We start from the raw sequence: 24,467 nt of genomic DNA on the forward strand, positions 1-24,467 counted from the left end.
ATGGTCTCATGGCATAGCAAGAAACAAAACTGTGTCTCTCTATCCACAGCAGAAGCTGAATACATTGCACTAGGAAGTTGTTGCACGCAGCTCCTTTGGATGCGACAAATGCTTGTCGATTACGGTATCACCTCTGCTCCTATGCTTGTTCATTGTGATAACATGAGTGCTATAAATCTGTCTAAAAATCCAGTTCAGCATTCACGTACTAAGCACGTGGATATCAGACATCACTTTGTGCGAGAGTTAGTGGAAATGAGGATTGTGATATTAGAGCATGTCCCAACTGAGAAACAACTTGCAGATCTCTTTACCAAACCATTGGATCACAACACCTTTCTGGGTCTTAGAAAGGCGTTGGGAATCATGGAACTCTGATTAAGACCTGGAGAAGGGGGAAGAGTCACTGTAAAAAGAAGAGTCGATGGACTCCGTACGTCGATGCTACTCCCCCACTAACACCTTGAGTCAACAAGTTCCGCTGTGTAAGTTTGTTTATCTGACTCTGGTTAACTCTCTCTTCTGATTCACTGGTGAAGGGCACTCACCTTGAACTGAGATGTTACCCCATTTCACGTTTGAGGTATTGATCACTGCCTGGATTGAATGAGGAAACACATAAGAGGGTGAGTGTTACATAAGGATAAACGTGTGTCACACGAAAAGGTCAAGAAATAAGACTCGTGTGCAGCCTCATGAAAGAGATGTGTTACTCAACAAAGAAATCAATCGTGAACAAGGCCTGGAATGATAGATACTCATGATGGAGCTGGGTGTTACCCCACTTTGCCTCTAATCTCGATCACTGTCTTGACTAGGCAGGCATGTTACCAATCTCTTGGGATAAATGTTTCGGAGCAGGGTGTCACTCCACTTTGTCTCTGGATTCCATCTCTTTCCTAACAATGGAGTTGTGTATTCATTGCTTGTGAACTGATGATACGTGGTTGTTTGTGAAGATGGAGAGACAGACGCACAAGATACCTAACATGTGTTTCCAGACTGTACAGAAGAGTGTGAAAAACAGAGTTGGGGTTAACTGAATGAACACAGTAGAATCTCGTTTGCGATAGCTACTCGGCTGAGAAATAGCTACAGACTTGGGTTGACTCATTGATTTCATTTATAAAAGTTTTGGTAGCTAGATGTGTGGCTAAATCGTTCTTCAGTGACTTTACCCCCGAGATGCAGGCATCATGTTCGTAGATGCCTATGTGTATATGCTGGTTATGTTACGGGACTGGCTCATATCACAATTCACATGACTCCTCTGCTCTTATACGACTGTAAGTGAAGTCTGTGCTCCTGGTTACATGTGTGTATAATGCATCAGTTTTATTGCTTTACACACAGGGTTTTATTTATGATTATTTAATTCAATAAATGGAACTTGATTTGGGACTAATGCTTTAAATTGAGTTCAATAAATGGAATTAGGGTTTTCCGTGTGTCACTCCCAAAAACAGCTTCCGCCACATCTCTTCTTCTCTCCAAAGTCGAAACATGCAACCTTCCCGCAGAAGCTCTCGATTGTCTGTGAAAGTAACATCTGCGCCGGTTTCCTCCGCCGCTGGGCCCTCTGAATCTTCCCGAAAACGAGTCCGCAAGCAGCGCCGAGAAACAACTCCGTCACCACCGTCACCACCTGCTGCAGTTACCTCTTCCTCTGATGACGAGGTTGAAGCTTTCCAACCCAAGGAGCCACGCTATCAAGCAAGTCGTGCCTCTTTCCAGGCACGAAATCAGGAGAATCCCGATTTGCTTCGCTCGCACATCACACCGGTCTCGAGTCGGTTTGTCACAAGCAATGCAGCTGAAAGGTATGAAAAGTTGGCTCCCCGGGGCTTCGTGATTCAACAAAGGTTAGATGTGAATGATGAGAACTTGTCTGATGTGAAAAGAGTGGTAGTTAGGTCCGGACTGATCTATACTCTAATTGACTGCGATTTATTTCACCCAAATGTCGTGAAAGAGTTCATTGCGAATCTGGGGGCTGCTGAGAATAGAGAGGATGGCGTTGCTGTATTTCTTCGTGGATCTATGGTAGATTTCTCACCTACACTGATCAATGCTCTGTATCTGATTCCGGGATTTGAAGAGGACCCTGACTACATGACTGCTGACATCGACATTGTGTGCTCGTTTTTGACCGATAATCGAGTGCAACGTTGGGAAGACATGAGCTCCAAATACCTAACTCGGACAAATCAGGTGCTCTACAAGCTCGTGTGCTCCAACTGGATACCTACGACTAACTACACTTCAATGAATCAGGAGCGACTCAAGTTCCTCTACATGCTTCATCATCACGGGAGTTTTGATTTTGGTCAGTCCGTTTATGATCAGATCATCAGTTTTTCAGCTAACGTTAACACTGACAAGTCTCGGAGGATCATCTTCCCTACGCTGATTCAGCAAGTCATTGACTATCAACGAACTGTGTTGTCTTTTGAAGAAGATGATGAGTACACAGGATATCCGAAGCTCGTTGTCAAAGACATCAAGGCAGGTCGAGGACAGGGTGCTGATGCTCGGTCTGTGGATCTTTTGGCTGACATTGAGCGAACCATAGCTGATCTTAAAAACATTCGGATTCGCTTGAGGAGTAAGGGTGTCATACTTGTAGTCATTTCTTGAATTTTATGCGTCTCTAATCTTGTTTGTTTTATCTTAATGTGCATCTACTCAGGGGGAGAATACCCGCAGTACACACAACAGCCTTCACGGGATGAGGAGGTTGTAATGGAGCAGGACAGTGATCAGAGTGAGAGCTTCTGAGCGAATGGAACTCTGTAGTGAGAGTTTCTGAGCGAATGAAAGTCTGTAGTGTTTACGATGTTGCTATGTTGCTTGGATGTTGCTTCATATGTTCTTTTGAATTAATATGGCTGTGTAATCTGACACTCTTAAGCTTATCAATATGTTGTGTTTCTGGTTTCTCGAATTTCAAATTTGTTCAATACAGGGGGAGAATGAGAGACAGTAATTCAATAATGCAGGGGGAGCTGCGATCATGAGATGGTGGCTAGAAGAGCTTGAATTGACTCACTAAGAACAACACTACATTAGCAAGACATTGTTCTGTGCGTACGACAGGCTCTGATCCTGTGCTATTGGCGACAGCGATATCTAGTTGATGTTAGGACAGCTGGTTCTAAGTTGAGTAGAGTGTCACATTCAGATAAAAAGGGGGAGAATGTAAGCTCAAGATTGTGCGCGTGTTCGAGCTGAGCTAAGAGTGTGTTACACAGTGCGGTGATTGTGTAACACAGTATGGCGAGTTTGTTACGAGTGGTGACGTGTCACAAACTTATGGAAATAGAAGATATTGCTTGGACGTGAAGCAAAGAAGATCTTCTAGTTTGCAAGATTTTAGGAAATAGAATATTGTCTTTTTCGTGTCTACTTAATGAGATAATCTAAGAGAGTTTTAGGTTAAGCATTAAGAGAGAAAAAGCTAGAACAAGAGGTTTGTTCTTGTCGGCTACAGAGATCAAGTAACAAGTGTTTAGCTTGGGTCTCTGTGATTTAGAGATTAGAAACTGGTATGTTGCTAGTCGTGTGTGACTGAGCATATATCAGATTAAACAGATCTAGGGGATTGTTTAAAAGGTTTCTAATTTACAAGAAAGTGTTCTTGAAATCTCTTGTCTGTGAGTTATAATTTGGGTGTCTCTGAACTTTCAATGACAACAGGAGATTTTCCCCCAAGCTCCAGAGAAACCGGGGTGAGATGCTTCGCAGCTGCCGTCATTATGATACGCCCAATTCTCGAACTACCAAACCAAGCAAGAGTAGAACCTTTAGTGTTTTTAAAACATTCCCTAGAAATGTGTTTGTTAATATGAACCTGTGTAGAATATTTTGTCCCACTTCTGCTCCAGCAGCAGAGTTGTTTCAGTAACAGCCCCTGCTACAACCCTCACTGAACAAGGGTCTAGATACTGTTCCAGTAACTTTGCGAGCAGAGAAGAAGAAGCTGGAGCCAGTTCTAATGGCTTTAACAAAACACCATTCCCGGCAGAAATCGCACCAATAACAGGATCAATAGACAACACTTGCAAGAAACAAGAAGTATTCAAATGTCGTTTGAAGGCATACAGAATGGATAAGCTAGAAGGAAAACATAAATCAGTCAGGGGTTGCTTAAACATACTAAAAGGATAATTCCAAGCCTAGATTACAAGGACCAGTCCGAGAGGTTCTGACACAATTTTGGCTGATGCAGGAAACGTTGTTTAAGACGTCTTTGCCTGAGATTAAAATAAAAACAGAATAATTGTTATTAAATTTGACAACAAACTTTGCATAAGGCTGTATCTAAAAGCACACCTTATCTGGTGCCATCCAGACTTTTAGCTGCTTATGAGCTAACTTGATCGAGTTTCTCAATAGAGCTACCTGCATAATTACGTAACCATTATAATCAAATAACTACTAGATTCAATGGTTTTTCTAGGCATTATTAGTTAACCATCATAATCAAACGACTACTAGATTGAATGGTTTTCCTAGTCATTATTAGTTAACAATTGTAATCAAATAACTACTAGATTATATTGCATGATTTCCTAATCATAATTACTTAATCATCGTAATCAAATAACTAACAGATTGCATGGTTTTCCTAATCATAATTACTGAACCATCATAAAATCAAATTCTCTCCGTTTCACAATATAAGATGTTACGTTTTAGAAAAGTTTTGATGTTTCAAAATATAAGATGTTTTTATACTTTTTATGTATTTTACCCTTATTGAAAATTGGCCAACCAATTACATTTTACTACACTTATGTTTAATTTAAATTATTTAATAACAACTTATGTTTAATTTAAATTATTTAATAACATTGTGTTCTAAAAAATAAGTTTTTTAATTTTTGTGCATTCACGCAAAACCTTTTATAGTAAGGAACATAGGGGAGTAGATTGACTGGTTTCCCTAGTAATTAGTATTAGTTAACCATCATAATCAAATACTAACTACTAGATTTCATGGCTTTCCTAATTATAATTAGGTAACCATTTTACATACATCTAGCAAAAAGTAATCAGAATATTGATCTAATCAAACTCACAGCTTGTACACCAAAAGAACTTAATGACCAGACTACATATTGTTCATACCAAACCATAAACACATGCCTAAGAAATAACACGAATAAAAAAACTAAAGTGGCAACTTATGTTGGTAATACTAAATGTGAAAGGTCCATTTTCGGAAGCTCAGTTTTGTTGTTCATTGGGATGTAACGAGGGCACACGGGACAAACGTCCGAAAGATACGTCTATGTTGGATTAAGCTTGACAATAGCTTGAGACACAAGCTATCCTAACCCTAGTAAGATATAGATTTGTAATAGGATTAGGAAATAAGGAAAAGCTGTTGCTAATAGGATTAGGAGTTATCTAGTCTTATAAATAGAGATGCTTATGTTGTTACGTATCTTGTGATTTGTGAGAGTGATTTTGTGATTTGAGATTTGAGAGTTTGAGTGATTAATAAGAGAAGGACTTCTTGTTAAAGTTTGTTTGTGATTCAATAGTTCGTATCAGAGCCATACACATTAAAACAAGCCACAAACAAGCGATCCTGCGAAGAAGACAACCATGGCCGATATAAAGGAAGAAGCTGAGACGAATATCAAAGAAACTGGACCCTCGTCCATCAAGTGTCCAATGCTCACCTCGACCAATTACGCTGTCTGGGCCATGAGAATGAAAATTGCGCTCAAAGTTAATAAAGTATGGGAGGCTATCGATCCTGGAAGCAAACATGAAGAGAAGAATAACATGGCTATAGCTTTGCTCTTTCAATCCATCCCTGAGGCTCTAACATTACAAGTCGGTGATCTCGATACAGCCAAAGGAGTATGGGAGGCTATCAAAGCAAGACATGTCGGGGCTGAGACAGTACAAGAAGCTCGTTTGCAAATTCTAATGGCTAAATTCGACAGACTCAAGATGAAGGAAGAAGACACCATTGACTCATTCGTGGGAAAACTTTCGGAAATCTCGTCGAAATCTGCCTCTTTAGGGGAAATCATTGAAGAACCGAAGATTGTCAAGAAGTTCTTGAAAAGTCTACCAAGGAGAAAATACATTCATATTTTCGCATCACTTGAGCAGGTTCTCGACCTAAACACGACTAGCTTTGAGGCATCGTGGGTCGACTAAAGGCTTACGAAGAGCGAATATGTGAAGACAATGAAGAACATCAAGACGATAATGGCAAGTTACTGTATGCTAACAACAGTGAGTCGCAGCAAGATGGCTATGGACGTGGAGGACGAGGAAGAGGTGGACGAGGTAACTGGAGAGGAAGAGGTCGAGGATGCTACGGTGGTTTTTATGCACAGAGAGAGGCATATAGACAAGGACAAAACAGAGATACAATCCATATTACGTGCTTTGCGTTTGACAAACAAGGACATTACACAAGTAATTGTCCGGACAAGCTACTTAAACTACAATAAACTTCCGAGAAGAAGAAGGGAGATACACAAGAAGCTGATGAACTTATGATGCATAAAGTAGTGTATCTCAAAGAGGAAAAAGTGAAGCCAAGCATCTTCGACGTTGATCAAGGGATGGGAAACCTGTAGTATCTTGACAATGGGGCAAGCAACCACATGAGTGGGAACCGACTGTTCTTTTACAAGCTCGACGAGGGAGTTACTGGAAAGGTTTGGTTCGGGGATGATTCCTGTATCGACATAAAAGGAAAGGGTCAATTCGTTGCATTCTTAAAGGAGGTGAAAATAAAATACTAAACAATGTTTACTATATACCGGGCCTGAGAAGCAATATTGTGAGTTTATGTCAAGCCACCAAAGTAGGTTGTGAAGTAAGAATGAAAGATGACGCCCTAATGCTTTATGACAAGACCGGAGCTCTAATGGTAAAGACCACACGGTCAAAGAACCGCTTGTATAAAGTAACCTTACAAGCCGATACCATCCAATGCCTACTTACCTCAGCACCTACGGAGTCATCAAAGTGGCATGCACGGTAAGGACATGTTGCGATCGAGACAATGAAGATGATGATAAATAAAGAGTTGGTCGTGGGCATTCCTCATATAACTATCGAGAGAAAAAAACGTGTGTTTCATGCCTACTTGGAAAACAAAGGAGACAACCTTTCTCTCAAGCAACTTCGTTCAGAGCGATGCATCCACTTGAGCTTGTACACGGAGACTTATGCGGACCTATATCACCTCCCACACCAGGAAAGAAGCGCTATGTGTTTGTTCTAATTGATGATTGTATCCGCTACATGTGGACTATACTACTTAAAGAGAAGAGCAAAGCCTTGGAGAAGTTCAAAGTGTTCAAGGGACTTGCGGAACAAGAAACAAAGACAACGGTGAAAACATTTTGTACAGATAGAGAAGGCGAGTTCATGTCACATGAGTTCATGGTTTACTGCGATAAAAACGGAATTAACAGACACATGATAGCCCCATACTCACCTCAGCATAATGGAGTTGTCGAATGTCGAAACCGTACGCTCTTTGAGATGACTAGAATGGTGTGTGAATAGGTACATCACATGTGAAAAGGTACATCACATATGGATAGGTACATCACATAGGAAAATACGACCACTCCTCTCTCTAATAAAGCTGGGATCAAAACGACTAATCTCAGTTAACACGATTAATATTAATTGTACTTAGTGTTTTTAATGTTATTAATTTTTAATGCCGATAAAGCCTGGATTAAAAAGACTAATATCGAAATTCATATAAAATTTTGTCAACTATAAGATCTGTCGACACCAAAATATATCGTAGATTACCTAAGGTAAGATATGCTTATAAGTCAAATTCACAATGAACTTTGAATAGGATTATTAATTTTACGTTTGTCATGTTACATGTAAATTAGCTGCACGTTAATATCATTGATATTTGCGACCTAAAATAAAATAATATTACCTTCAAAGATTTCACTCTTCAGAGCAAACCAAAAAAGACTATAAATCAGACGTATTACTCCCCGAGTATTACAGCTTTCTTCATATAAGAGTTTATTTTTCTACATTTTTCAGCATATATACATGACGTCGTCTATGTTTAGATCTCCTTGCAAAATTCCGACAATGAAAGGGTTTGAACAGAAGAGCTACTTGAGCCTGAAAGCAGCATCGTATAACGTGAGAATCAATCCTTTCCGACGAACAGAAGTTTCTTGTCAACTGCAAGGGATCGACTCCTCCATGAAATGGCCGGTAATTGCTCACGAGGAGGTTCTGGTAAAGCGCAAACCTGCCGAGCCTGTGATTCATCAGCCTCTTGTACGTAAACATTTTTCTCTTAAATTTATTTTGTTCTTCACAATTTAATGCGGGTTTAACTGTTGTTTAGCACCTAAGCAAACGCGCACGTCGTAACCGCAAGTCCCCTACTCAGAGAGCTGCCTTTCAAGAAACTAATATCTCTCCTGATAATTTCATATACCCGGTCTTCATTCATCAAGGTGAGCTTGAGTTTCGTTGAAAGCTAATACGGTTGTAAAAAAAAACACTAATAGTCAGTGGCGGATGCAGGAATGTAATTAGGTGGGGGCACATACATAAAAAAATATTTTTCAGTTGGGGGCATTTTATAGACATCATAAGAATTACTGAAGGAAATTTTAAAATGAGATGGGGGCACTTGACCCCATACCTTGGCCGTGCGTCCGCACGTCCGCACCTGCAAATGGTTTTGTGCATTAACATCTCTTCTTTTGTCGCAGGTGAGGTAGACATTCCGATAAAAACGATGCCCGGACGTTACATGCTTGGTTGGAGACACGGCCTCATTGAAGAAGTGAGTATTGTGTCTTTTCAAAAACTTAGACTGGGCAACTGATGTCTTCTCATTTTACTTATAAATTATTTTATTTGATCACGATTTTGCTAACAGCCCTTCCGTGTGTATTTTGGGAGGAATATAGGTTGCAAAGGCAAGAGATGTTGGTGTGAATAGCATAATGTTGTATCCTAAAGTTCCTGATACGTTAAAGGTTTCCTCACTTTCTTCTTCTTTATAATCAACCCACATGAAGTTCCCATACATTTAATAATCAAATTTAACCTTTATTATAGTCTCCAATAGGAGAAGAGGCTTTCAACGACAATGGTCTAGTGCAACGAACAGTTGGTCTTCTTAAAGATAGATTCCCTGATCTCGTAAGATACATGTAGTTATGTCCTCTTTGCTCACTAGGAAGAGGAAGTGGTCCTTAACATGATTTTTATTATTTTCTTCGAACTTCAAAAGGTTATTTACACCGATGTCAATTTTGACGAGTACTCTTCCAGTGGCCATGGTGGGATCATAGGAGAAGATGGTAGGAAATGTTTTATGTATTGTTACATAAAACAAGACCTTTTCCGTCGTAATTTCGGAAACATTCATCGGTCTTACAGGTGTGATATTGAACGATGAAACGATTCACCAACTGCGCAAACAAGCAGTTTCTCAGGCTCGAGCTGGAGCAGATGTTGTTTGTACCAGTGAGATGTTAGATGGTCGTGTTGGTGCGGTTCGTGCAGCTCTGGATGCTAAGGGTTTTCACCATGTTTCCATCATGTCTTACTCTGTCAAGTAAACTACTACTTAAGATTTCATCTTACTTTATTTTCTATAGTTAATTCCAATCTAATTAATTGTTGTGACTCTACCAACAGGTATACAAGTTCATTGTATGGCCGTTTTCGCAAAGTGCAATTGGACAAGAAAACGTAAAACCACTATAGTCTTCATCGTTTATTTATGTCTTAACAGGTTATTAGTATATATTTCCTATTGAAACCAAAATATTTATCATTTAAAAAAGTATTAATAATCATAATTCATAAGAAACGTTGTTTGCATTTAGTATTTTCGTTTACACTTTGCCAATATGTTTCAATAAAAAACATAACAAGATTTGTGTTTTTGTCAACACGATTTGTGTTAAAAATCTGAAAATGTTATAACTAATTGTTTTTACATGTAAATCAGTTTACGCAAATTAAGGGCGGTTGAAACCAGTACAACCAAAATGGATGATTTTGTCTTGTATGTGTATTTATTATGTTCCTTTGCTTTGCTTGCCCTACTAATTGATTTGTAATGTTGTTAAATTTGAGGAACTAAAAGTTATCAGATAAACCCAGCAAATTCAAGAGAGGCATTGATGGAAGCACGGGAAGATGAAGCTGAAGGAGCAGATATCCTAATGGTGAAGCCAGCTCTTCCTTCTCTCGATATCATACGTTTATTGAAGGATCAAACTCTGTTACCCATTGGAGCTTGCCAGGTTTCTGGTGAGTACTCAATGATAAAAGCCGCAGGACTTCTGAAAATGATCGATGAGGAAAAAGTTATGATGGAGTCATTGATCTGCTTACGCCGAGCTGGTGCCGATCTCATTCTTACTTACTTTGCCCTTCAAGCTGCTACAATACTATGCGGCGAAAATTAAAGAAATTATTTCAACTAGTCGTCGATTATTTCCGTTCGTTTTGTGTTTATTACATATATATACATCCACAACCAGAATTGTACAACTTGAAAAACTTTTTTAAGAATAAAAATTTACTTTTTACACATACGCAAACTCAGAAATTGACTAGACTTCTTTCATATCTACTACTTCCATAGTTCCATTCATTGAAATTTATCTTGTATTATTAATATTCTCATGTATCTTTACAACATATTCCATAAGGACACAGCAATATCCCAATTCGAGCGAACAATATGTTTTTCATCGTTACGTAAAGCTGGCTAGGCCTACCGGCTACGTATGCATGCTTGCGAATTACTTTGCTATCTTTTCATATATTTTAAATGCAGTTTCTTCTCCCCTAAACCTTAATTTATCGACTTTTAACCGTTGAAATGATCACCATTTGACGTTACTTGTGATTCGTTACCTCACTTGCAAGCTAAGAATTAAATATGGAAGCGTGGAATTTACCAAGATTAAATCTTAGATCAATCCTTAAACTGCTACAAACTCTTATATATGTATGTGGTGGAAAGAAAAAAGAAATTAATATCTCACTCAGGCCAAGAAAAATATTGATCCAAAAACTTTGTAATCTTACTCGCTGTATGCTTTCGAATTCCGCATTTTTCTTCTTGGATTTTGAGAATTGTCAACCTTGCAGTTATCTTCAGTTGACGCTACTGTTCTTTGTTTCACTTGCAAGCTAGGAATCAAATATGAATGATCTGTTGTGAGTATCATAAATCTTAATTAATCGTGGTGAGTTTAACCAACCAACTTCGTAGCATATACACATTCCAATAAATCCCGTATAAAATCCCGAAAAAGTTGACCGAAATAACACTATATAGATATAAAATTCTCCCAAGTTATGTTTTGTCTCCCAAGTGATAAAATTCTCTCTGGGGTACTCTTTCCTAGGCAGGCTCAAACTACTCCGGTTTAATCTCCCACGGTTTTTGTCTACCTGGTTTGTTACATGTTTCGGTCATGTTTGGTAAACGACCAATCGTCTGACTTTCTCACCAACCTGGTTTCGTTTCCATTTTTAGAAGATTTCAAATCTCAAAACAGCCATGAGCTCCTTCCACGCTTTTTCCTCCGGCGGAGGCCGGAGAGAACTTCTCCAGTCAACCCCATCACCAGTATGGTAACTACATCCCGATCTGAAAGTGGTCTCGGCCGCTCCCGACAGGCCTGTTAACTCAGGGAAGAGTCGACTGTAACTCCTCTGTCCCAACTAGTCTCCTGAAAACTCCGGTGCTCTTCTCCTCCGGCGCACACTCTTCTCCTGAAGTTGTCTGGGTCTTTCGAGACGTTAGCTACAAACTTCTACTCTACCTCCACTTGACTAAAGTTACTACTGTTAGCTCCCTCGCAGTCAACTACACAATGGCTCGAAGATTTTCCGCAGAGGAAAAGGGCAAGGCTCCTGCAAGCAACCCCCCAGGCCCTCCTAGACTAAGGATGCGTGCTCCCGAGTTTGACACATCTGAGCTTATCAAGGATAACATGCTCACTCTAGTGGGTCGTTTAACCAACCCAATGGAACAAAAGATGAGCTTGGTTCTACCTTATCTTGCTAAGACCTGGAAACTGATAGGCTCCTCATCTGGCTCAGACCTTGGAAATGGTTGTTTTCAGTTTCGCCTCAACTCAGAGAGTAACTTGCGTGAGGTTCTAAGCAACAGACCATACCAATATATATGGCCGCTGGATGGTCATAATTCAACGGTGGGAGTGGATAATCTCCCCAAGCTTCCCGGGATAGATACCCTTCTGGATATCTCTCAGAGGCATTCCTCTCCACTACTGGCATGAAAAAGTTGTTCGTAATATAGGACTGGAGTTGGGGGAACTCGAAACCTATGAAGTAACAAGATCTTCTGCGCGGATCAGAGTACTGGTAAATGGCTTGAAGCCATTGATAATGGAAGCTGCAATGGACTTTGATTCAGGAGAAGAGAGCATCATCTCCCTGTATTATATATGAAAAGCTGGGTAATCACTGTTTCATATGCTACAGATTATCTCACCTTCAGTCCCAGTGCCCAGAGAGACCCCCTCCAATCACTAGCTTACAGACAGACTCCAACCCGCCATCGCACTCTCATCAACAGGGAGGTTCTATGTTGCCTCTAAGCTCCTCCCACGAACCCAAAGCCTCGGCTGCTGATTACAGCAGACCTTTCCAGCAGAGGCTGGACCGTCACGGGAAACCTTTTGGAGACAGAGTCTCCTCTGCATATCTCCGTCCACTGGGAACGAGGAACAAGATCACACCAGCATTGGATCAATCACACCCTTCAAGAGAACGTGTTAAGACACCAGGCCCTGAACAGAATGATCACAGCTACACCTCCCCTCCATACACAAGACGCATAACTAATCATAACGATGATGATCGGATGGGAGGAAACCGTAGAGAAGCTCACCGTCAGTCTCTTAATCTCAAGTGGAGGCCTAAATCACCGATCCTCAACCAGGAAGTTACACCACCTAGCGCTCCTTTCTTCCCACCCAACCCGGTCGGGCGCAACCTGGATGCAGCAGACTTTCCTCCTCTCCCCTCTGTCCCTTCGAGGGAAGAGATTATGGAAGATCTTAGAGTTGTTACTCTCCAGTATATTAATTGCTCTGACCCTGTAGAGAGGGAAGCTAGAAAACAAAGGGTAGTTCAGAGCGAACTGAATGGTGTAGTGGAAGAGACAGCTTCACATATCTTACAAGCCTCCACGTCCGCTGCAATGGACCGCTTAGCTTTACCACCGGTACCAAACTATTCAGAACCAATCCCTGAGGAAGAAGGTATTGTTCAAGCACCTGAGATTCAAACAAGGAAGCGGGGTCGGCCTTGGAAGCCCAAGGACAATATAAATTATATCAGACTGAGTCCGAAATCTTACTCAGGAATGGGTTCCAAGAAAAGAAACTTAGCTCGTCTTCATCGAGGCACTCAAGATCGTCAAGAGTCTCCACACGACAGAATAGGACAGCGACTGCAGACACTGCTCCCCCGATAGTCTTGATCCCAGCTATCTCGAGACAGCAGACGGATTTTCCTCTGCAAACTCCCGATCTTCCTTAGCGATGGAACTGTCGTGGGCTGGGGAATCCCATGACAGTCCAGCACATTAGGGAGCTTCGTCAGCAAGCATCCCTAGATATCATATTCCTCATGGAGACAAAGAACCTGGATCCCTTTGTTCTCAAAGAACTAAACTTCCTTGATCCAGATCGTCACTTTCTAGTTCCTCCAGCCAGGCCAAGCAGTGGAGGTCTCGCGCTTTATTGGAAGCAAGACATAGATCTTCAAATTCTATCATCGTCTAAGAACTTAATAGATACGGTCATCTTGTATAAAGGCGCTACTGTCCATGTTACCTTTGTATATGGTGAACCAGAAGTTTCTAATCGAAATATTATTTGGGATTCTTTGATTGATCTAGCTCTAACAAGAACATCAGCTTGGTTGTTAACTGGAGACTTTAATGAAATAGTTGATAACTGCGAGAAATCCGGAGGCCCGGAGAGAGCTGAAGGAACTTTTGGAGCTTTCTGGAACATGTTAGCATGCGGTAATCTCTTCGATTTTCAACACTCGGGTAATTGCCTATCGTGGAGAGGCAAACGGTGGACTCACCTAGTGTACTGCAGATTAGACCGATCCCTAGTCAACCCGGCCTGGTCTGACAGCTTCCCCACCGAAAGATGCCAATACTTGGGCTTTGAAGGGTCTGATCATAGACCACTAATCACGATCTTCGACTCAGCTAAACGTCGACGCAACCGTCTCTTCAGATTCGATCGCAGACTCCGGGACAATGAGGAGGTTAAGGAGCTTATCGCCAGCATCTGGAACTCTAACGCAGAAGCCTCCGTCAACTCCAGATTAGCCCTGTGTAGACGAGCTATCTTAGCCTGGACAAGGGAACAATTTTTCAACAACAAGGAAAAGATCAGCAAGCTGAAACAACACTTGCATGCCGCAATGACTGATCCCCAGGGCAATGATGAGCTCATATCTTCTCTAAACGGTAATCTAATGGCGGAATATAAAGAGGAAGAAGAATTTTGGCGACAACGGAGCAGGATTATGTGGCTAGCTCTAGGCGATAAGAATTCTGGATACTTTCATGCAGTGGCAAAAGGAAGAAGAGCTCGTAACAGGATAACTGTAATAGAAGACTCTGATGGTACAGCCTACTATGAGGAAGAACAGATTGCAGGTCAAATAGCGGCGTACTTTTCGGAAATATTCACTTCGAGCAACAATGATAATACTGCGGGAGACACGAGGGAGATCGTGGCCTCAGCTATTACTTCAAGCGTCTCTGAGGCGGCTAACGAAAGACTAGCTTCCATTCCTGATCCGGCAGAGATTAAATATTCCTTGTTCCTCATACACCCGGATAAAGCCCCTGACCCGGATGGGTTTTCTGCAAGCTTTTTCCATTCTAACTGGAGCACTATAGGACCTTCCCTGATCTCGGAAATCCAGGCTTTCTTCCGAACAGGCGTCCTACCTTCTGCCACCAACATCACTTATGTCAGGCTCATACCGAAACTCACAAGCGCCAAGCTAGTATCTGATTACCGGCCGATAGCCTTATGCAACGTTGTCTACAATGTCATCGCAAAAATAATCTCCCTCAGATTAAAACCGATTCTCCAAGATATTATCTCCGAGACACAATCGGCTTTTGTTCCTGGGAGAGCCATCTCCGATAACGTTCTCATAACCCACGAGATCCTCCACTATCTCAAGGTTTCTGAGGCTGAGGTCCGATGCTCTATGGCTGTAAAAACAGACATGAGCAAAGCCTACGACCAGTTAGAGTGGCAGTTTATTGAAGCGGTACTGATACGCTTCGGTTTCGCGGCTCCCTTTGTGAATCAGATCATGCAGTGTGTTACCTCGGTGTCCTAGTCCTTCCTGATCAATGATTCAGTCCACGGAAGGATCATCCCGTCTAGAGGGATCAGACAAGGTGATCCTCTGTCCCCCTATTTGTTCATTATGTGCGGAGAAGTACTTTCGGGACTGTGTAGAAGATCTCAGCGAAGTGACCATTTATCGGGTCTGAGAGTTGCTACACGGGCACCAAGAATAAACCATCTCCTTTTCGCAGACGACACTATGTTCTTCCTAGAAACGGATGAAGGTAGTTGTGCTTCGTTGATGGAAATTCTCCACAAGTATAGAGTGTCGTCAGGATAGATGATTAATACTTCTAAGTCATCGATATCCTTTTCAGCAAAGACCCCGCAGGTAATACGGGAACGTGTTAAATCACACCTCGAGATTGAGAAGGAGGGAAGCGTAGGAAAGTACCTTGGACTCCCGGAGCATTTCGGTCGACGGAAAAAAGACCTCTTTACGGGCATTGTGGATCGGATAAGGCAACAGGCAGCCTGCTGGTCATCACAGCAACTCTCTCAGGCGGGCAAACTGGTGATGTTGAAAGCAGCCCTTACTGCTACTCCGGCGTATACAATGACATGTTTCCTATTGCCAGTGAGCCTTTGCAAGAGGATTCAATCCACGCTCACGAGATTATGATGGGACGCGTCACCGGAACAAAGAAAAATGTGTTGTTGGGATAAACCAACAGCACCCAAAGCATTGGGAGGACTTGGAATCCGAGATATCCAAGCTTTCAACACGGCATTACTTGCGAAACAGGTCTGGCGTATCATCTCGAAACCGGACTATTTATTATCCAGAGTCCTGAGAGGCAAATATTGCAGCAAGGAATCATTTTTAGAAGTGGAAGCTCCAAAGACTGCATCCCACGGGTGGCAAGGAATACTAGCTGGAAGAAACCTCCTAGTAACCAATCTGAGTAAAGCCATTGGAGATGGGGAAACCACCAGAATCTGGAAGGATCCTTGGCTGAGTACCCTGAGTCCTGCGAGACCTATAGGACCAACAAAAGAGGAGCATCAAGATCTAGTGGTGGCAGACCTCCTATGACGAGGAGGCTCCGACTGGAATGTCCAAAGAATCATGGAGGTACTCCCACAATACCTACCTGACATTCTGCGCATCAAACCGAGCATCATGGGATCCCCAGACTCCTTCGTTTGGCTAGCATCAAGGTCAGGAGTTTATTCTGCAAAATCGGGGTATCATGTGGCAGCATTGATGGAGCTACTGGATCACAGAGATCTTGTGAGGCCCGTACCGGATCAGAACCTTTACAAGGCTATCTGGGCTAGCAAAATATCTCCTAAGCTCCATCTGTTCCTATGGAAGATCACCCAAGGAGCTATTGCTCTCGGGGAAAACTTAGCAAGGCGCGGCATCACCAACAACATTACATGTCGACATTGTGGAGAACCGGAAACCACAGATCATTTGTTTCTTCATTATACCTTCACAAAACAGATATGGTTATCACACGTATGGGCATCTAGTTTTGATCCAACGTAGCATGGCTCCGTTACTGAAGCCTTCTTAGGCTCAACAACGGTCTCCAACCTCCCGCAGTTGAGAGTAACAACAACCTTGTTCCCTTGGATTTGTTGGGGAATCTGGACAGCAAGAAACTTCAAGGTCTTCGAAAACAGACATGCCACGCCTCTGGACATCATCTCAAAATCCATCAAGATGGCAAGAGAATGGAGTATCGCTCAACTAACTCCAACCTCAAATCCCCCGACTCATCACAGTCGCGAGCTCCCTCCCGTACTAACTCCTCCATTCGCAGTTTGTTTTACTGATGCAGCTTGGCAGGCTGGAGCAAACAGAGCAGGCTGTGGATGGATTCTTAAAGATCACCGTGATGAATGCCTGAAGCAGGGGACTGGAACTTTCAACAACACATCCTCACCACTGATGGCCGAAGCCCTCGCAGTTAGGTCGGCTCTTCTCATCGCCCTCGAAGCGGGCATCACCAGAATCTGTGTTAAATCAGATTGCCAAGCACTTGTTGCTATTATCTCTTCGAGACAACACCCGGCGGATCTCCACGGAATCACTCGGGACATCGAGCTCCTTTCTCTCTCTTTTGATTGTATCTCTTTCGTTTACATTTCCAGAAACCTGAACTTTGCGGCTGATACCCTAGCAAAATCAGCATTGTACTCTACTCCCACCAACTAGCGAAATCAGCATTGTACTCTACTCCCACCAACTAGTTTTCCTTGATTGGGTTACTCTTCAATAATATTCAGTGTTCAAAAAAAAAAAAATATAAAATTTACTACATTTTGGACGAGTCTTCTTATGCAATATACACTACATTTTGGACGAGTCTTCTTATGCAATATATGCGGTCTATACGTTTAAAATAAAAAAGAAAAAAAGTTCATAAACACTGTCGACGCAATGATGGATAATAATTTTATGCAACACCTAAAACAAAATCACCCAAAAAAGTGGGAAGGTTGTCTTTATTCTTATGAACGTTTATCATTTAAGTATCTCTCAGCCACGGCGGCGTGAACAGCGGCTCCAACCGGTAAACTATCTTCATCGATCATAAAATGCGGTGAATGACCAATGTGGACTGATCCAAGTTCCTCATTTCTTATGCCAATGAAGTAGAATGCGGCCGGGATGACCTCTGAGTAGAATGCAAAATCTTCAGCTCCCATAACTTGTGGAGCCACCGCGAAGTTGTTGTCTCCCAACAAATCAACGGTGACTTTTTTCAAGTGTGTGTACATTCCGTCGTCGTTTGTGGTTGGCGGGTAAATTGCGTTCTGCTCCTCAAAGAAATTCAGTGTCGCTTTGCAACCGAAAACCCCTACCTGTTCCATTAGTACCTGCGTTACAAAAGATGCATATTTTAAATACGGCAACGCATGACTAGTAGTCTAGTAGCAAGATATCCATGATATATCTGCATTATCCACTCCAATTTCTGTAAAGTTAAAGTTTCAAATTTCTATTCAACTATTGTCATTTTAGAATATTAGAAAACAATGAAATTTTAGTAATTCATCTAAAATATTAATGAAAAATTAAATGTTAATTAAAAAAAAATATGTTGAGAAAAATTTAGAAAACATTTCCAAAATTTCAAATATTTTTTTAATAAAATAATGTATTAATGTAATAACAAAAACAAATTCAAAATTCATGTAAATTTCTAAACCCAAAATTAGTTGTGTAATTTTCTAAAGTTTTTTTGAAAAATATACAATTTTGAAGATAAATATTCAAACTGAAATTGATAATATTTCAAATTTTACAAAAGATAAAATCATAGATAATAAAGAATAACATTTTGAAATGCATCACGGAAAAATAAACTATATATGTTGTAAAAGTTAAAATAATCTAATATTTTGAAATCTTAATTAAAAAAAGAAAACCTAATATCATAACATATATTTTTTATAATATAAATAAATAAATTTTTAAAATGTATTATATGCAAAATGTAAAAACTAAAGAAAAAATATACTTTAGAGGAAGTTCTCTCTATTTGATTATTTTATGTTATTATTTTATTGTACCTATCTCGAAAATATAAAAATAATAACAAATTAAAATTTATTAAGCAAATCACTATATATTAACAATACCGAATAAAAGTATAAACAATAATATTATAGAGTTAAACAATATATTATACTAAAATAAAATTATATTTTTAAAAAAATTATAATAATATCAAATACTTTTATAAAATGAAAAAAATATCTGCACATACGTATGGTCAAAATCTAGTTGTCATTTTAAAACACAGATTGGTTACTGGATGTGCTCCCTCTCTGTTTATATTCCTATCGGATTATAATAATTGTTTATAAACAAGTAGATACCAAAATAAAGACCTGATATGACATATGAGCTGGTTATACAATGGATTAGTCTTTTGTTGTGCGGTTTCAACCGAGAGCTTTAAAATATAATATTATAAAAACATTACTAATTATAAAGTTTTAGAAGTGAGGAATAAAAGTTGTTTAAAATTTAGTTGCATTTAGTTCGATTATACTAAACTAATTATGGTTTGCTTTAGTGTCAATTTTAATTTTCTCTTAGTGTATTAACATAAACAAATCAGGTACACACATATTTCTCCGATTGAGTTTAATATATAATATTTGGGTTTCAATTCAGTTTGAACAACAAAAGCAAACTGCATGCCACTTTGAATGGATCTAAATTTCGCTGGGCCCTGTTAGGATAGTGTTGGAACTTTTGAGTCTATGGTTTTGTACCGGATCAGGCTTATGCAATTCTGAACTAAGAAAATAAAATTGCAAAAGAAACCAAAATTATAATCCAAGTGGTTATACGATACGCACCTCTCGAATACGCTTCATAAGGTAGTAGAAGCTTGAGTTGGAAAAAGCTCTGAAAGTGCCCCCAAGAACCACCGTATCCGGCACTGCATCGAGACTGTGACCGCCATCAAACGAAGTCACCGACACAACCTAAAATTCGATATAATACGAATCAGAATTTCACTTTTGCAAATTATCAAATATCTTGCGGTGGCTTTTCAGAAGCACCTGAGCATCAAGAGGACTAGCTTCACGTGATACAATGCCTTGAAGGCTTATGACGGCGGAAGAAGCTGCAATAATAAGATCAGCAGAGCTTCCGGACTTTTCCGAAGTAATGATTGCCCGGAAAAATCCACATCCCGCGAGCAGAGGACCACTCCTAGATCCAATGACGCCCGTTGGATGCTCGTGGGAAACATGGACTGCAAAGATAGCCTCCACGTCATCCAAGGCTCCGTCTTCAATCATCTTCTTGGCACCGTTTCCAGCTTCTTCTGCTGGTTGGAATAGTAGAATCACTGTTCCCTTTAAAATTCAGTACGAACCAATGTTCTTCATAGGTTAGATGATGCAGCAAATATTGTCATAGCATAACTATTAATTAAAAAGAGTTTGTAATCGATGACAAAAAAAAAAAAGAGTTTGTAGTCAAGTATAATTTAACTGTCTTACAAATTTACACTATTACGGCAGACCCGTTAAAAATGTGTTGTAGTATTTGATTGAATTTGGTCTTTAAAAGCAAATCATCAAAGCAAAACATGCACTGACCCACCAGCAACAAGTCAGAATTTTTTTTTTTTTTTTTTAAAGCACGAGTCAGAATAGATATAATCCACTCTTAAATAATCAATTAAACAACAAAAGTTTAAATTGTAAGTTATGCAAGTTTTTAACGTACCAGCTAATGTTTTTTCTTACGTTTGGTTAAAATCCAATAAACTAGTTAATGATAAAAGAGTCTCATGAAGTACCTTGAGAAGATGTTCACGAGACTTCAGAATCTGAGCAGCACCAAGAAGCATAGTGACATGTGCATCATGACCGCAAGCGTGCATTTTGCCTGCAACTTTGCTTTTGTGTTTCCATTCCACTGCTTCCTATTTTATATGACCACAAAAGCGTTAGTTCTGCTAATAAATAAAAAGGTAGCAAAGCAGTCTGCGTGTCTATAACCATTTCACATCAACCACAAAATCTATCATCATCATATCTCATGTGAGACAGTCTCTCTGTCACCGACTAACCATAAAAAAGAACACAATATTTCCTAAAATGGCATATTGCACATGGTAATGTAAGTTGCATTATTTCTCTATCTTTGAATTTCCATACGAAAACTCTAGCTTAAAAAATTATAAGTATTAACCAGAACGCATATAGAAAAGTCTTGTTGTTTCAATGGTCATAAATTAGTTATTTTTGTCAGATAACATATCCTAAAATACTTGTAATTAATTTTCATCGTAATTTTGTTAATAACTTCGGTGATTTGAAGATATATCATGTTTTAATACATATATGCTTCTTTTTTTTTTTTAAAGTTCAACCGTTTCTTATTTTATTTTACATGACCACAATTAATATGTTTTCTAAGCAATATGCGTTATCTATTAACCATTTCACGTCGACCACACAATCTTTTTTTTTTTTTTTGATCAACTCTCGACCGCACAATCTACCATCCTAATCTCTCATATGACGCGGACTCTTTGTCAGCGAGAAACAATATAAAAACGGCCAATATTTCCTAGAATAGATGTTTCACATGGTCAAGTGGAGCGGAACAAATAAATAATACGTATAGGGACTCTAGTTTAAAACATTTTTTATTACATTGAGAAATTGAACATCTAAACCAAATTAAATTTTGCATTTTTTCTCAATCTTTGACTTTCTTTACGAAAATATTAATCAAATATTTTAATGTCTTAACAAGAAAAGCATATAGAAGAGTCTTAGGGTGTGTTGAGACTTAATAGTTGAAGCCGTATTATTCTTTTTCTCCGCAAAAACCACAAGGAAAATATATTTTAATTATTGTTGAACAGTAAATAATTAAATAAATAAAATTCCATTTTTTGTCAACAAAGAAAATTCCATTTAAATGATATAGTCTTAGAAAATGATAGTAATTATATTTTTTTCTAATTTTTTAGATACTTGTGACAACAAATCAAAGGCATGTTGTTTTTTAAGGCATATTGTTTCACACAAGCATTTCCATTAGACCATGGTTTGTTTTTTTATTTGCAAATGAACCAAGATCAAATTTCAGTAAATATTTGTGATAAAACATTTCCAGCATAATTATTCAAAATAGAATAAATTTCGGTGATTTTATCCGTGACTTTCTATTGTCAAAATTCACGTGCGATAAAAATATCGCATTTATTTAAGGAAATTACTGTGTCTTTTCCACAAATTATCCATGTTTACCCTTTTTGTCGCCATTATCCCATTTACAATCTACCTATACTGTATAAACGCACATATCTATACACAATCGACTAAAATATTAGATTTAAAACATTTAAGTTTCTTATATGTTAAAACATAAGTCACAATTTGATTCATGTGTGATCTTTTAAAAAATAGATTTAATAGACATATTCTTAGAAAGTCATGTTACATTTAATCTATTGGACTATCAATAATTGAATTTAAACAATAGATGATACATTAGATTTATTAATAGTATAAATTAAATAGATATAATTTAATGTTGTAATATTAGTAATAATTTAAATATTTGTCTATGTTAACTTTTAAAATTATAATTTTTTTTAAATAAAAAAATCATATTATCTAACAATGATACTACCTTAAACCAATGAAAACAAATTTTAAACTATATAGTTTATTTTAAATTTTTTTTTAAAAAAAACTAAATGTTTAATTATTTACTCGATAATATAAATCTATGAAACGAAATGTTTAATTTTTTAAAAACTTTCTAAATTTCTGAAAGGTTACAATATTTTTTAATATGACAATAAACAATATCTTACTAATCTTTATATATATAGTTACGATTTTAATAATAAAATAATAATCAGAAAATATATATATAGAAAAAGATACAAATACATATGAAAGTGTAGAACAATCTATTCAATGAAAAAAATATAGCGTAAACTTTTTATATTTTAAAAATTGATAGACACATATATATTATAATATATACTAATTTAGAATTAAAAACAAAATATTTATATAAAAATAAATGCAAAACAAAAATACGTGCAGTCGACATATAGTTTTTGTTTAAAGGGAAAGTTTTGTTTACCTGAATAGGAAGGGCATCCATATCAGCCCGAACAGCAACAAAAGGGGCGCCACCGGATCCGATCCAAGCTCGAATACCCGTTTTAGCTAACGGATATTTGTACCGAATATCCAAACGATCCAGCTCGGTCCGAACGAGCCTACTCGTCTCAAACTCCTCAAACGCAAGCTCCGGGTTTTCATGAATTGTTCTCCTCACGCGTTTGAGCCACGCCACGTTCTCCGGTTCGTGAGCTAGCCGGAGAATTTCATCGGAACAGACTTGGGTCCATAGCCGACACTCATCTGATCCGACCCGACTTGGTATACTGGACGACTGGTTTTTAACCGGCGTTGTCCGTAGTAATATATTGTTGTTTGGAAATTTGACTTCGATGAAAGGTAAATCGGTGGCGATGTTGAGAGAGACGATTGTTATGGCTAGAGAGATGAAAAGAAGGTTGAGTTTTTGGAGACTGTCCATAACTTGTTCCGTCTTTTTTTTTTTGAGAGAGAGAAAGAAGAGACAGAGATTTGTGATTTGGGATTTGGGCATGTGGGGATAAAAAGAGTAAGAGAGAGAGAGAACACAGAAACTGAGAGAAGAGGGAGGAGAGATTTTGACATGTGGGGATAACTAAGAAAGGTAAGAGTGCAAATTAGTCACGTGGGTTATTAGACGTCGAATCGTAACGGCTGGATGGACCCACGCTTTAACAAGGAGAATTCTTCAGAGTTTTTTCACCGACTCTTTAGTTTTGACACGCCTCTCTCTCTGATCTTAGAACTTCTTGTTCTTATTTCATCAGATCCTTTTTTTGTTATGTTGGACGGTGTGTACTATAGGCTCTAGACACGAGTTTTGTATATAACCATGTTATAAAATAACTTATATGTTGTGAACAATTGGAGAAATCGATTGTTCTGTGTCTTATTACTGAATCAAAGTGTTCCCTTATATATGGATTACAAGAATCAGATAAAAGGAAAGTATACAAATCATTATCCTAAAGGGAAAAGGAAAATCTCCTAAAGATAAACATGAAAGATAAATGGAAACATGATATACAAGAGGCGGCCAACTCTCTCTCCTCTTGGGCCGCGGTCTCTCTCTCTCTCTATGGGCCACGGTCTTGGCCATTGGTTCCTAGCAATCCACATTGTTCATAACACTCCCCCTTGGATGCTAGAACCATATGGGCTCGTATCATGCACGATGTTGCCTCGTTAAAACCTCTCTAGGAAAACCAAAAACCCAAGGTGGGAAAAAATGGAAACCGTAGACAGGAAAAAGAGTACAACGCATGACACTCCCCCTGATGAAGTCATCACTGCAGATCCTTCAGCCGGCGCATCCCTATCTGATGAACCAGCTTTCTGAATGTTGTGGTTGGCAGAGACTTGGTGAAAAGGTCGGCTGAGTTGTCGCTGGATCGGACTTGGACTACTTGAACCTCC

At 39.2% G+C, this 24,467-nt stretch overlaps 5 protein-coding genes across 5 annotated transcripts; 3 read left to right on the forward strand and 2 right to left on the reverse strand.

Moving 5' to 3' along the window:
- Positions 1 to 1,503: 1,503 nt before the first annotated feature.
- Positions 1,504 to 2,778, forward strand: LOC106363137. The gene is made up of 2 exons (XM_048759540.1): positions 1,504 to 2,605; positions 2,690 to 2,778. The coding sequence occupies exons 1-2, from the start codon at positions 1,504 to 1,506 to the stop codon at positions 2,776 to 2,778; spliced, it is 1,191 nt and encodes a 396-aa protein (XP_048615497.1).
- An 880-nt stretch (positions 2,779 to 3,658) lies between these two features.
- Positions 3,659 to 4,519, reverse strand: LOC106363138 (aldehyde dehydrogenase family 3 member H1-like). The gene is made up of 5 exons (XM_013802932.1): positions 4,475 to 4,519; positions 4,333 to 4,401; positions 4,246 to 4,253; positions 3,851 to 4,113; positions 3,659 to 3,801 (listed from the first exon to the last, which is right to left on the reverse strand). The coding sequence occupies exons 1-5, from the start codon at positions 4,517 to 4,519 to the stop codon at positions 3,659 to 3,661; spliced, it is 528 nt and encodes a 175-aa protein (XP_013658386.1).
- A 1,094-nt stretch (positions 4,520 to 5,613) lies between these two features.
- LOC106363139 lies at positions 5,614 to 6,180 on the forward strand. Its single transcript, XM_013802933.1, has one exon. It carries the CDS (start codon positions 5,614 to 5,616, stop codon positions 6,178 to 6,180), a length of 567 nt encoding a protein of 188 aa, XP_013658387.1.
- Positions 6,181 to 7,846: 1,666 nt separating this feature from the next.
- LOC106364572 (probable delta-aminolevulinic acid dehydratase 2, chloroplastic) lies at positions 7,847 to 10,589 on the forward strand. The gene is made up of 9 exons (XM_013804115.3): positions 7,847 to 8,304; positions 8,375 to 8,486; positions 8,748 to 8,821; positions 8,949 to 9,017; positions 9,100 to 9,183; positions 9,275 to 9,344; positions 9,424 to 9,601; positions 9,685 to 9,738; positions 10,139 to 10,589. The coding sequence occupies exons 1-9, from the start codon at positions 8,068 to 8,070 to the stop codon at positions 10,461 to 10,463; spliced, it is 1,203 nt and encodes a 400-aa protein (XP_013659569.1). The 5' UTR covers positions 7,847 to 8,067; the 3' UTR covers positions 10,464 to 10,589.
- A 7,091-nt stretch (positions 10,590 to 17,680) lies between these two features.
- On the reverse strand, positions 17,681 to 23,602 carry LOC106367116 (IAA-amino acid hydrolase ILR1-like 6). The gene is made up of 5 exons (XM_013806824.3): positions 23,032 to 23,602; positions 20,717 to 20,842; positions 19,968 to 20,267; positions 19,761 to 19,889; positions 17,681 to 18,266 (listed from the first exon to the last, which is right to left on the reverse strand). The coding sequence occupies exons 1-5, from the start codon at positions 23,563 to 23,565 to the stop codon at positions 17,898 to 17,900; spliced, it is 1,458 nt and encodes a 485-aa protein (XP_013662278.2). The 5' UTR covers positions 23,566 to 23,602; the 3' UTR covers positions 17,681 to 17,897.
- Between the last annotated feature and the right edge of the window lie 865 nt (positions 23,603 to 24,467).

The sequence above is a fragment of the Brassica napus genome, chromosome C6, assembly GCF_020379485.1.
Source record: "Brassica napus cultivar Da-Ae chromosome C6, Da-Ae, whole genome shotgun sequence".
Lineage (NCBI taxonomy): Eukaryota > Viridiplantae > Streptophyta > Magnoliopsida > Brassicales > Brassicaceae > Brassica > Brassica napus.

What these genes read in the sequence shown, in the direction of transcription:
- LOC106363138 (XM_013802932.1), bottom strand. Translation starts at nt 4,519, where the DNA reads ATGACTAGGAAAACCATTCAATCTAGTAGTCGTTTGATTATGATG. An exon ending in GTAGTCGTTTGATTATGATG is followed by an intron (nt 4,402 to 4,474) that starts GTTAACTAATAA and finishes GTAATTATGCAG; the next exon opens with GTAGCTCTATTGAGAAACTC. An exon ending in GGACAAAATATTCTACACAG is followed by an intron (nt 3,802 to 3,850) that starts GTTCATATTAAC and finishes AAAACACTAAAG; the next exon opens with GTTCTACTCTTGCTTGGTTT.
- LOC106363137 (XM_048759540.1), top strand. Translation starts at nt 1,504, where the DNA reads ATGCAACCTTCCCGCAGAAGCTCTCGATTGTCTGTGAAAGTAACATCT. An exon ending in CATTCGGATTCGCTTGAGGA is followed by an intron (nt 2,606 to 2,689) that starts GTAAGGGTGTCA and finishes GCATCTACTCAG; the next exon opens with GGGGAGAATACCCGCAGTAC.
- LOC106367116 (XM_013806824.3), bottom strand. Translation starts at nt 23,565, where the DNA reads ATGCCCAAATCCCAAATCACAAATCTCTGTCTCTTCTTTCTCTCTCTC. An exon ending in CTAGTCCTCTTGATGCTCAG is followed by an intron (nt 19,890 to 19,967) that starts GTGCTTCTGAAA and finishes ATCGAATTTTAG; the next exon opens with GTTGTGTCGGTGACTTCGTT. An exon ending in TTATGAAGCGTATTCGAGAG is followed by an intron (nt 18,267 to 19,760) that starts GTGCGTATCGTA and finishes TTTGTAACGCAG; the next exon opens with GTACTAATGGAACAGGTAGG.
- LOC106364572 (XM_013804115.3), top strand. Translation starts at nt 8,068, where the DNA reads ATGACGTCGTCTATGTTTAGATCTCCTTGCAAAATTCCGACAATGAAA. An exon ending in CTGTGATTCATCAGCCTCTT is followed by an intron (nt 8,305 to 8,374) that starts GTACGTAAACAT and finishes ACTGTTGTTTAG; the next exon opens with CACCTAAGCAAACGCGCACG. An exon ending in GACACGGCCTCATTGAAGAA is followed by an intron (nt 8,822 to 8,948) that starts GTGAGTATTGTG and finishes GGAGGAATATAG; the next exon opens with GTTGCAAAGGCAAGAGATGT.
- LOC106363139 (XM_013802933.1), top strand. Translation starts at nt 5,614, where the DNA reads ATGGCCGATATAAAGGAAGAAGCTGAGACGAATATCAAAGAAACTGGA.